The 10,882-nt window shown below is 27.8% G+C and overlaps 4 protein-coding genes across 5 annotated transcripts in view; 3 read left to right on the top strand and 1 right to left on the bottom strand.

Moving 5' to 3' along the window:
* Positions 1 to 83: 83 nt before the first annotated feature.
* mRpS18B (mitochondrial ribosomal protein S18B) lies at positions 84 to 1,109 on the top strand. The gene is made up of 5 exons (XM_035885001.2): positions 84 to 237; positions 306 to 462; positions 582 to 679; positions 767 to 897; positions 968 to 1,109. Exons 1-5 carry the CDS (start codon positions 172 to 174, stop codon positions 1,107 to 1,109), a joined length of 594 nt encoding a protein of 197 aa, XP_035740894.1. The 5' UTR covers positions 84 to 171.
* Positions 1,110 to 1,212: 103 nt separating this feature from the next.
* Pyroxd1 (pyridine nucleotide-disulfide oxidoreductase domain 1) lies at positions 1,213 to 2,785 on the top strand. The gene has a single exon (XM_035884998.2). It carries the CDS (start codon positions 1,213 to 1,215, stop codon positions 2,638 to 2,640), a length of 1,428 nt encoding a protein of 475 aa, XP_035740891.2. The 3' UTR covers positions 2,641 to 2,785.
* A 76-nt stretch (positions 2,786 to 2,861) lies between these two features.
* Positions 2,862 to 10,882, bottom strand: part of neb (kinesin family member nebbish) — a 15,903-nt gene continuing 7,882 nt past the window's right edge. The window contains exons 6-12 of one of the 2 annotated variants that reach the window (XM_035884994.2): positions 6,939 to 7,099; positions 6,623 to 6,823; positions 5,967 to 6,245; positions 5,363 to 5,435; positions 5,105 to 5,274; positions 4,567 to 5,029; positions 2,862 to 4,245 (exon numbers count right to left, since the gene is read on the bottom strand). In XM_035884994.2, coding sequence (XP_035740887.1) covers positions 3,484 to 4,245; positions 4,567 to 5,029; positions 5,105 to 5,274; positions 5,363 to 5,435; positions 5,967 to 6,245; positions 6,623 to 6,823; positions 6,939 to 7,099 — 2,109 coding nt within the window. In that variant the 3' untranslated portion in view covers positions 2,862 to 3,483. The remainder of the gene's footprint in view (positions 4,246 to 4,566; positions 5,030 to 5,104; positions 5,275 to 5,362; positions 5,436 to 5,966; positions 6,246 to 6,622; positions 6,824 to 6,938; positions 7,100 to 10,882) is intronic. The other variant, XM_035884995.2, reaches the window with a different exon arrangement.
* Positions 8,464 to 10,882, top strand: part of LOC118449881 (uncharacterized) — a 6,944-nt gene continuing 4,525 nt past the window's right edge. Inside the window, exon 1 of the mRNA XM_035885002.2 lies at positions 8,464 to 9,230. Coding sequence (XP_035740895.1) covers positions 9,128 to 9,230 — 103 coding nt within the window. The 5' untranslated portion in view covers positions 8,464 to 9,127. The remainder of the gene's footprint in view (positions 9,231 to 10,882) is intronic.

Raw genomic sequence — 10,882 nt, 5'->3', positions numbered from 1 at the left:
TTAGATAACGTAGGTTTAAGTATAGTACAAAATTTAGCCACTAGAGAGCGCGGCATAGACTTATCTTGATTTTCCTAATCAATATGTACTTCTTGATTTCTTAACAATTTTAAGAAAAATTCTAAAAATTGAAGAAATTTTATTAATAAATCATTATTAAAATATAAAAGTATGTCATTGCTCATTAGGGTATTAGGTTTAACCAGAACATCGTTGCAATCTGTATTAACCAAAAGAGTAAGGGATTAATCTTCACCATTGACAATTGATTTTTCTTTTAGTTTTGAAAATCAGGTTGCTTTTAGGATGTACCTGTAAGATTGATTTCTTCTTCACACAAATGCTATCAAGAGGAAAATAATGATACTGAAGATAATAATGAAGATAAAAAAATAGATCCTTCTAAAGACAGAAGACAAATTATTCCTGTTGAAACTAGTATCGAATATATGCTAAGCAACGGTAAGCTAAATCTATGAAATGATATTCCATTAAAAATAACCATGAAGAGTATATAAAAATTAAAATAATCATATTTGTAAGATTTTGAAAGAAAATTTTTTTCATGTCTAATGTTTTAGCTTATAAACAAACTTATGGGGATGAACCTGTATGGAGAAAGTATAGAAGAAATCATATAGGACAAATACCCCCTAGGAAAACGAGAAAAACATGTATAGTACGTGTTTAACAAATTATTTGTTTTCCTTATCATAGTATATATATTTGCATAGTATTTAAATTAATGAATTGTTTTTATTTATAGAGAGGAGGTATAATAAGTTGTGGTAATCCTTGTCCAATATGCAGAGATGAATATTTAATCTTGGATTACAGGAACGTTAAATTATTGGAACAATTCATTTCTATATACACAGGTGAAGTACTACATTACAGGTAAGTTTTATCAAAATGTTGATTTGATAATTAAAATTTAAATAGCTTTAAATCATTAAATGTTTTCCAGGAAAACTGGAATTTGTCAAAGAAAATATAAACAACTTCATGTAGCTGTGCTTAAAGCAAAAGAATATGGTACTTTAACGCTTGATGTTCCTCTTAGGAAATACAACTATTCAGAGTGGTATAACGAACAAAAACAAATATAATTGTTTAAAAAATATTAAATGATTGATGAATATTACATAAGATATTGCATCTATATTGAAAAGAATACTTTCTATAAGTTGATACAATTGATATAAAATAAAAATGGCTGATGAAATCATAAACTGCACGTTTGCTATAGTAGGTGGTGGTATAGCAGGTGTGTCTTGTGCAGAAGGTATAAGTTTTCTTGCGCCAGAGAAAAGTACTGTATTAATTACTGCAAGTCCGCTAATTAAAACAGTAACAAATATTATTCCATTGGGTAAGACAGTGATGCAATTTGATATTGAGGAGAAAAATGCAAAAACCCTTGCTGAAAAGCATCCTTCATTACAAGTTATACATGACATTGTAACAAATATAGATGTTAACAAGAAATATATAAAAACTCAAACTGGAAGATCAATAAAATATACAAAATTATGTCTTTGTAATGGTGGCAGACCAAAACTTATAGCAGAAAATAATAAATTTGTCATAGGTATTCGAGATACTGAATCAGTGATTCAATTTTCTCAAAAGATTCAAAATGCTAGAAAAATTGTGGTTGTTGGAAATGGAGGCATTGCAACTGAACTTGTGCATGAAGTAAAAAATGTTGAAGTAGTTTGGGTGATAAAAGATAAGCACATATCTGCAACATTTATTGATCCAGGTGCAGCAGAATTCTTTTTACAAGATGTTTATAATAGAGATAAATCAGAAAATAGTGACATTAAACCTATCCGAAGAATGAGGTATACTACTACTGGACCATCTAAGGAAGGAGGACCTGCTCTTGGTCCAGATTGGCATAATAATTTTGTTATAAAAGGTACTTCATCAAACTGTAGAAAAGTCCAGATTGAATATGAATGTGAAGTAAATGAAATTCTTAAAAAAGAAGAAGTTACAGAATGTAGCGATACCGAGAACTGGCCTGTGTATATAAAATTAACAAATGGTAAAATTATTGGTTGTGATTTTATTGTATCTGCAACTGGTGTTGTACCAAACTCAAACTTAACGGGTTTAGAAAATCTTGAGAAAGGAGAAGATGAAGGTTTATGCGTGGATTGGAAATTGGAAACTTCGGAAAAAGATATTTATGCAGCAGGAGATGTATGTACTGCAAGATGGGAAATAGCAAAGCATTGGTTTCAAATGAGACTTTGGACGCAAGCACATCAAATGGGAATTTATGCCGCAAAGTCTATGACTTCGAGTCTGAAAGAAGAAGATTACATGCAAGATTTTTGTTTTGAACTTTTTACTCACGTTACTAAATTTTTTGATTACAAAGTAGTTTTGATAGGTTTATACAATGGTCAAAAGTTAGATAAAAATTATGAGATATTGCTTCGAGTAACAAAAAAAGAAGAATATATAAAACTTATATTAGAAAATGGAAGGTTACAAGGAGCAGTACTTATAGGAGATACTAATCTAGAAGAAATGTGTGAAAACCTTGTTCTCAATCAAATAGACTTGACTCCATATGGCGAAGACATACTTGATCCTGATATTGACATTGAAGATTACTTTGATTAATTTAATAAATTTATTGTACTATTATAATCTACGCTTTTTTTTTTATTATACTAGTTCGTTACAAATATACAAAAATTTTGTGTGAAAATATATATTATTTAAAATCATATTATCTGAATCTTCATGTTTCATCGTTGTACTTTTTTAAAACACACAAAGATAAGATATAAAAATGTAGATAGATAAAAAAAATACTACTCATATAAATCACCCTTTTCTCTTCCATTTTTTTTTTTTTTTTTTTTTTTAATTAATTCAGAAATAAAAGTAAAATCACGTTGGCATAAAAATAACTGTTATAAAAAGATTGCATTAAAAAAATACAGTTTTAAAAAAGTTACAACACACGAATTATATACCATTATAACCTAACAATATATTGATACCAATCATGCTTATGTAAATAATTATTTAATCTAATTACATATGAACTGATCTTAAGATACGTTTCTAAATATTTATACATTGGCAATAGTTTTTTCTTAATAATCAATATTACATATAAATTTATATAACATTTTTAATTATCAATGAGATTAAGAATATAACCAAATATAATAAAATATTAATAAGTCTTGTCAAGAAGATAAATAAAAATAAAAATGGCAAGAATGAATGAGATTAAGAGATCCTAATAACAATATGACAAATTTATTTTTAAGAAAAAGCTTGTTGTTGGAAACAACGGTTGATTACTTTATTTCTAAACCTTCAATAATTTTATAAAAATCATTTAGTGAATAATATATCACAGGTGTCATATTCTCGCTTCATTATTTTCAGCCATTGTAGGCAAAGAAAGAAATATTTTATATTATTCGACAAGTTTTCTATTTTTAAATATTAAGTTAGATGATGTTGAATTTTATCCGTAAATCGTACGGATTTTGGAATATTTCCATTTTTAGGATGTGTAATATTATTATTGCGTAAATTCGATTTGACCGGAGATGCGTTTAACTTGATATCTTCTTTAGGAATATCATTATTCACAAATTGCACGGTGTTTGTACAATCAATTCTTTCGATCACAGTATTATTAACAGATCCAGTCGAACTTACACTTTCATTTTTACTATCCTTCAAATTTTTAACAAGCAACATACTCCTTATATCAACGATAATATTTTGTACTCTATCTAAAGAATCGCTAATTGTATTGTTAATTTCAGGGCTTTCACATTGTTGACATAGTTTACTTAAAGACTGTGTCGCGCGTTCAATTTGCATAAGATAAGTGTTTACGTTCTTGCGCTGTTGAGATTCGGATACTTCCTCTTGCGTCATAGAATCATGCATCGACGTATCCATAGATAATTGTTGAAAACTTTCGTTCAAATGTTTCTTCACAGGTGTTAAATTTATCGAAATTCTACTATTATTTAAAGAATCGTCGAACGTTTCGGTATTATCGAAAGGTATCCAATCATTTTCTGAATTCTGTAACTCTTTCAACGAATTTTCTATATCATAATCACGCAACTGATGAACCCAATCTAAAAATCGCATTGGTTCCCACAATGTTTCCCTTTTATGATCTTTATCTCGAACACGAATCACAGGTCTCAGATTCTTATCAATTAGAGTCTGTTGTTGATTAAATTCCTAAAATACAAAGAATACTAATGAATCAAGTCTGTTATGATTGTTAGAATTTACAACTCAAGGTTATCGAACTTCTTATGTTATGAGAATATTCAATGTTTTTAAAATTTGCTCTAATAAACACGTAATAATTTCCATTTTATCTTATTTAATGACCATGAAATAGATAGAATAGAAAAAAGATAAACATAGATAATAGTTAAAAATATCAAGACTTTCAGTTATTTAGTTCTAAAATATAAAAAGTGAGATATTTTTAAGGTTGAATCTCTAATCAAATTTGACAACCCTAATCTAATTACGTATGTAATTTATACGTACATAATTTATACCAACTTCTCTGCATCGTTCAGTTGCTTCCCTAACGAGTATTTGCATCTCGTGCAAACTAATACCACCAGCTTTTATAGTCTCAGCACTGGTTTTGATTTTAAGGGCACTTTCAAAATCTGCAGTAGTTTCGTTCAATATGCTTTCTAATTCTTGAAGAAAATTTGACTTGTATGGTGAAACATTTGCTTTAGTTTCCACTTGTTGAATTTTTTTGATTCTATTATTCGTTTCTATTTCATTAGCGAGTATCTCTTTTTCTAATTCGAGTTCTTGTTTACGACGATTTATTTCTTCCAATGCTAATTTTTGTTCTTCCAATGTACTACCAAGAACCTCGATTTTATGTTCGTAGGTAGATTTTTGAGAGCCAAGTTGTAACTCTACTTCTCGTTTTGCATTTTCTAATTCCTTTATGGCTTTCTGTTTTGATTCCTCCAGTTCTGCTCTTAATCTAAATATTAGAAAAATTGTAATAATAATAATTACATTAATAAATTCAATTTTATTCTGTTAGCGAATAACTTACTTTTCTTCTTGTATCTTGAGTATTTCTTGATGTGCAAATTCAAAGTCTATAGCTTGTGAAGAAATTTGTATGTTTCCAGTCTCATCATGTGGATTTGAAACTTTGAAGTAATGATTGCCACCTATGACAAGTCGATCACCATGTTTTAGATGTACTTTCCCACTCACCACCTGTCAATAATATAATACGTATAATTTTTGTTTGTTTTTTGTATATAAGGTGTTACATAGAAATATAATTATTATTCTTTCAAATTACCTGACCATTCAGATAGGTATCACCATCCATCTCTGGCAACAACATAAGCTTACCATTTTTATTTTCTATAGTACTATCAAAAAGAAAAAAACATCAATTAATAATCAATATTGGCAATTTTCAATGAAATGAATATACAATTATAATGATTAGCAAGTCATTTATAATGATTAACAAATCAAAACATATCAACGAAGAAAAACCTGTGATGTAAATTAATGTATATTAAAAAAAATAGTGTTTCTTAGATGTTCGTTTTATCAGCATTAGAAATCTTGTTTTAGTATTTGTTATTCGAATCAATAGTGCAGAATCGATAATTGTAGAAACAACTCAGTGATATAACCAGTATATAATCATGCATTAATAAGATATGATAAAAAGATGAACACGCCTGGATCCAATGAGAGGACATGATTACGTGAAGGTTGATACGAGAAATATCGGCAGAGGAAAACGAGGATAGCATAATATATTCAGAAGCAAAATGCAAAAGAAGTGAGGAGTAGTATCTCTGGAAGTTTTGGATCGACTGGCTTTAAAAAAGGATGAAGAAGAACGTCTCGATTGTTGAAGGAAACGTCTCTGGAAATCGAGAACTAACCAGTGCAATTTTCTAACAAGTGGCCCATCCAAAACGATATCCAATGGTACTTTTTTAAAGGTTTCTGAGTTCTCTGAACGTTTTCCAATGCGTACCAAACCAGGCGGAATTAAATACAACAATGTACCAGACAACATAGGATCAGCAGCGAGATTTATTAAACATGGTTGTTTATCCTTTTCACGTAAATCAATTTCAACTGCGATTCCACAACGTCGTAAATATTTTAGCTCGGAATTCTTTCTTTCTTCGGTTTCCTGTAATTTTTCCAAGCTGCTCCTGCAATCGAAATTCGCTGACTATTAAAGTTTACATTCGATTCGAAAATATAAAAGCATACGATATATAATAAAAATTCGACTGAAAAAATTTATATCAATTTTCGAAATTTCTATTGAAGAATTATATATTAAAATAATAATAAATATGACAAATCTTCTCAAAAACGTCCTACTTAAATTAAAAATGGAGGTACTCGTTCCCAAATTTATGACGATCGATTGGATAAGTTCGAAGCAATTATTTTATAGCGTTAGCAGAAATATTATTCAAAATATATGATACAGTAATTATGATAATGTAATAATTCTATTTGCTAAGATGATAATTTTTGTTCTTTTTTTTTTTTCCTTTAATGAACTTTAAAATAAACTTACTTTTGAGTGGCAGCAAGTTGTTCCTCTGTTTTTTTCAATTGTTCTTTTAACCTGTTAATTTCCTCTTGCTTTCGTTCAATCTCCTCGGTGTCCTTTACGTTTGATTCTATGCTATCAACAAGTTTACGTGGACAAACTCCAAGTTGTTTTTCATATCCTTCACGAACTCCTCGTAATCGTAAGACTTCCGCCTTCAATTCGCTAAAAAAAGTAAAGTATAATATTATCATTCTAATTGATATAAGCCATCTTTGATAATATACATAAAATGCATAAAGAAAAGAATTTTCTAATGAATAATATTTCCATAATTTACCGAATTAATCTGTCATGTGGATCTTCATTAATTCGAATGCGATTAACAATAGCCCGTGCCTGGCATGCATATCGAAGAGTTGATAAGGTTTCTTCGAGATGAATGTTAGCTGGTGAAACTGTACCTAACATTGCCGTTCGAGAATTTCCACCCAAACTTTCCTATAAATGATTAGAAATTTTCAATATATTTTGAATTAAATTTTACAAAATTACTTTTCACTTTTATTTTTCCTTTTCCTTCAGACTTTCTCTATCCTCATTTTCCAAAAAAAAACAAAAACAACTTCGAAGGATATACATCTTCATTAGGAAGCTCATAAAATTAAAATTACAATGAATCGTAAACTACTATCATAAAGAAATATATTTTATTATACTATAAAATATCGACAGAAAGAAATCGTTACTTTTGGCAAGTGATTTAACTGATAATAAAAATATTTTATTATCGTAAGTACTTAAAGTAAAGATAATATTCCGTTTCTTTCTTTTTCATTATTATCTTCGAAGATAGCTTTTTTATAATCGACAGATGTAGGATTAAGTCGATAAGAAGACATCTTGTTTTTCTTTGCAGAAGATTAACGTCGCCATTTTTCTTTATCAAACGTAATTGTCTTTTCTTTTTTTTTCTTCCTTTCTTTTTTTCAAACGAAAAAACGAAAAACATTTGTTTAATCTACGAAAAAAGAAAGAATTAGTCCATACCATTTGGCATTGCTCATACTAGCAAAGAAACGATCATATAAATAATGGCTTCATTCTATTTTCTTTATTAGTTATGGTTCACCAGATAATAATACAAAAACGTCATAAAAAAAAGAATGAAGAAAAAAAATTTTCAAGGAATTTTTCTGATGTAAACTTTATCATTCTTGCATTATGCCATGTGCAATTAATTATATAAATATTTTTATTAAAATTTAGAATTATTGCCATTGTCGATCTTAAAGAAAGAAAAAAAGAAAAGGAAAAGAAAAATAAAAAAGAAAGGAGATAAGAAAAACCGTGTATAAAAATTATCAAAACAAAAAAAATATTTGAACAATGTAAAAAATAAAAGATGAGTAAAAAATTTATCTCGAAATGAATTAAAAATTTGTATGAACGAAAACGAATGTTATGAAATTTTATTGATTCAACTTTTAAGAAATAAAAACGTATGCAGAAACGATTAAAAGAAGAAGAAAGGAAAGAAAAAAAAGTAAAGAAAGAAAAATCTAAGTAAATGTGACATCGATAAAAAGAAAGGAAAAGAAAAAAAAAAAGAAAAGAAAAAAGGAAATGAAATTACAGAGCTTATGAAGGTTTTAGGCATCGAGAGAGGAAAACGACGTCGTTTCAAATGTACGAGAACCACCCGTATGAATGGAAGGGGTAAACCATCAAGGACAAGGAGACACGATGCTAAGAGGAGTGAGAGGGAAGTTGTAGGAAAGTAAAGTGGTGGGAGAGAAACTAAAGAGAAACGAGAGAAAGAGAAAGAGAAGGAAGGAAAATAGAGTGAGACAGAGAGATCGATAGGCTAAACATACGTGCCGTCAACGAGGTTCGCCAGTTGAAAACAAGACGTCCCGAGAAGATCTTACATTTCTCGTGATCATCGAAACTACGTTTTTACTTACGTTTGTTTACTATTCAATGATTGGAACATAGTAACATATTTTTGTTGTTATAATCAGAGAGATATCATCGTTGCTTGAAAATATTAAATACGATATAAATATAAATGTAAATATAAAATAAAAGTAGAAAATAATTATTGTGCGAATCGAAAGGATCACACGAAGCTATCTTGGCTGGTCTAATAGACAAAACAAAAAGCTAGAAGACATATCCTTAAAAAAAGAATAAACGAGAGAGAGAGAAAGAGAACAAAGTTTTTAGCTTCGTAACGATATCCTTGAATTAATAATATCAATAAGAAATATGTCATTGAGTTTACTATGCTAATTACTGCGAGCTAATTGTAATCCTAAAATAGAGAGAAAAGAGATAACGAAACACCGATACTTACGATACTCGATTTTTGAAAAATACAAGAATAAAATTATATACGATGAATTAACTTCTATCTTGAAGATTTTCAAAAGAAAACTCGAACAAAAACAGGGGAAAAAGAAAAAAAAAAGAAAAAAGAAAAGACAATAACAACAAAGATATAAATTTTTCATAGAAATAATAACAATGGATCTCGTTTATATTCCTGAGGTATTAACCTACGGATCGTTCAGAAGCCCATTATATCAAGATTACGAGCAACCTTGGAACAAGAATTATTTTGGTCACGGTATGTATGTATGTATGTATGTATATATGTATATATATATGTATGTATATATGTATGTATATATATATGTATAATAATTGTTATATAAAATAATTTGAATTTCGCTAGCTTTTCGATCTATTATCGAATTTGTGATAAATGATCAATTTTTCAATCGATATCGTTTAATCGATTTATTAATTATCGTTAAAATACAGATAATTTCTTTTTTCTTTCTGGCAAGTAAATAAAAATATAATGATAGATGAATCATAAAATCTAATCGAAATTAGGACGTTCGCATCTCTTTTCAATCTGTTTATACACATTTATCTACAATCGCACAATATCTTAACTGTACTTGGAAAATAATATAAATGGATAATCGTATCGCGTGACATTCGAATGTCATCAATTAACCAAACAAGCATGATATAGTACACACACACACATACGCGCGCGCGTATAAATATTAAATAATGATTAAAATAGTGAAATAAATGAACTATCGAAAAAATGTATATATACATATGTATGTATATATAATGTATATATATGTATATATAAAGATAAAACATACTATATCGTTACTCTATAGATATGTAATGAGTACATATGTATGTACGAATATTATACTACGTAAGCAATAATAACTTGTATATAGTATACATAAGTATTATATTTTTCACTTAATAACGTGTTTCCCTTAAAAAATAAAAAGAAAAAACTCTGTGAGTTTTTTAAATTATCCTCGCGTATAATATATACAGTATAGTATAATACATAGTACAGTAAGTATACAAATAAATACTATACGTATTATGTTTTTTAGAGCGCTACATACTGTATGTATTATTATATTATACAATATATTATACAATATATACTATTGCATTTCTCATTCCGATAGATTAATCTCAATTTCTGTTACAATAATCGTATTATTAATTAGACTAAATGAAAGAAACATAGAAAAGATAATGTTGCCATTGATAGAACTATTTCAAAAACAATAATATCGTTTGTCTAATAAATTCTTTTTCTTTTCTGTTCGTATCACTCGAATTTTTTTTTTTTCACTTTTTATTATCTCGTACAACGGAAATATCGGTTTTATATTTTTTTTTTCTAGAAGCTATTGTATTATTACGAACATAATATTTTTACATTCCATTATGTCAGTTCTAGAATAATGACACAATTTGCGAACGAAGTAGAGGTAATGTGTAAAGAAGAAATTACTTTAAAATAAGTATCAAGATTTCGATATTGATATTTGAATTTTTTTTTTTTAATGTTCATCTAATCTATTTTATCCATTTTATCTTCTATTTATTTGGTCAGTATTTTTATTATGTAGGTATAGTAAGTATTCTGGTCAATATTTATAGTTAAAATAACGTAATATAATTTGTTTTTACTGCATTTGGATTTATTTAAAATACCAATAAATTATTATATTTGCAAATATTACAATTAATATACTAACAATTTTTATGTAAAAATGGATTACTTATAATAATCGTATCGATTATTTTATTATAAATAATATTGATGATAATAACTATATTGATTTAAGATACTAATCAAAAAAGTTTAAAAATTCTGACCCAATAAATAGCAACCTTTTATTTATTGGCACTATCGAAAGAGATAAACTAGTATTAATAGTA

The sequence above is a fragment of the Vespa mandarinia genome, chromosome 17 (assembly GCF_050613455.1).
Source record: "Vespa mandarinia isolate Hongniang chromosome 17, ASM5061345v1, whole genome shotgun sequence".
In the NCBI taxonomy this organism is placed as follows: Eukaryota; Metazoa; Arthropoda; class Insecta; order Hymenoptera; family Vespidae; genus Vespa; species Vespa mandarinia.
The sequence above is the reverse complement of the archived record's forward strand: the minus strand, read 5'-3'. Positions and strand labels throughout refer to the sequence as shown.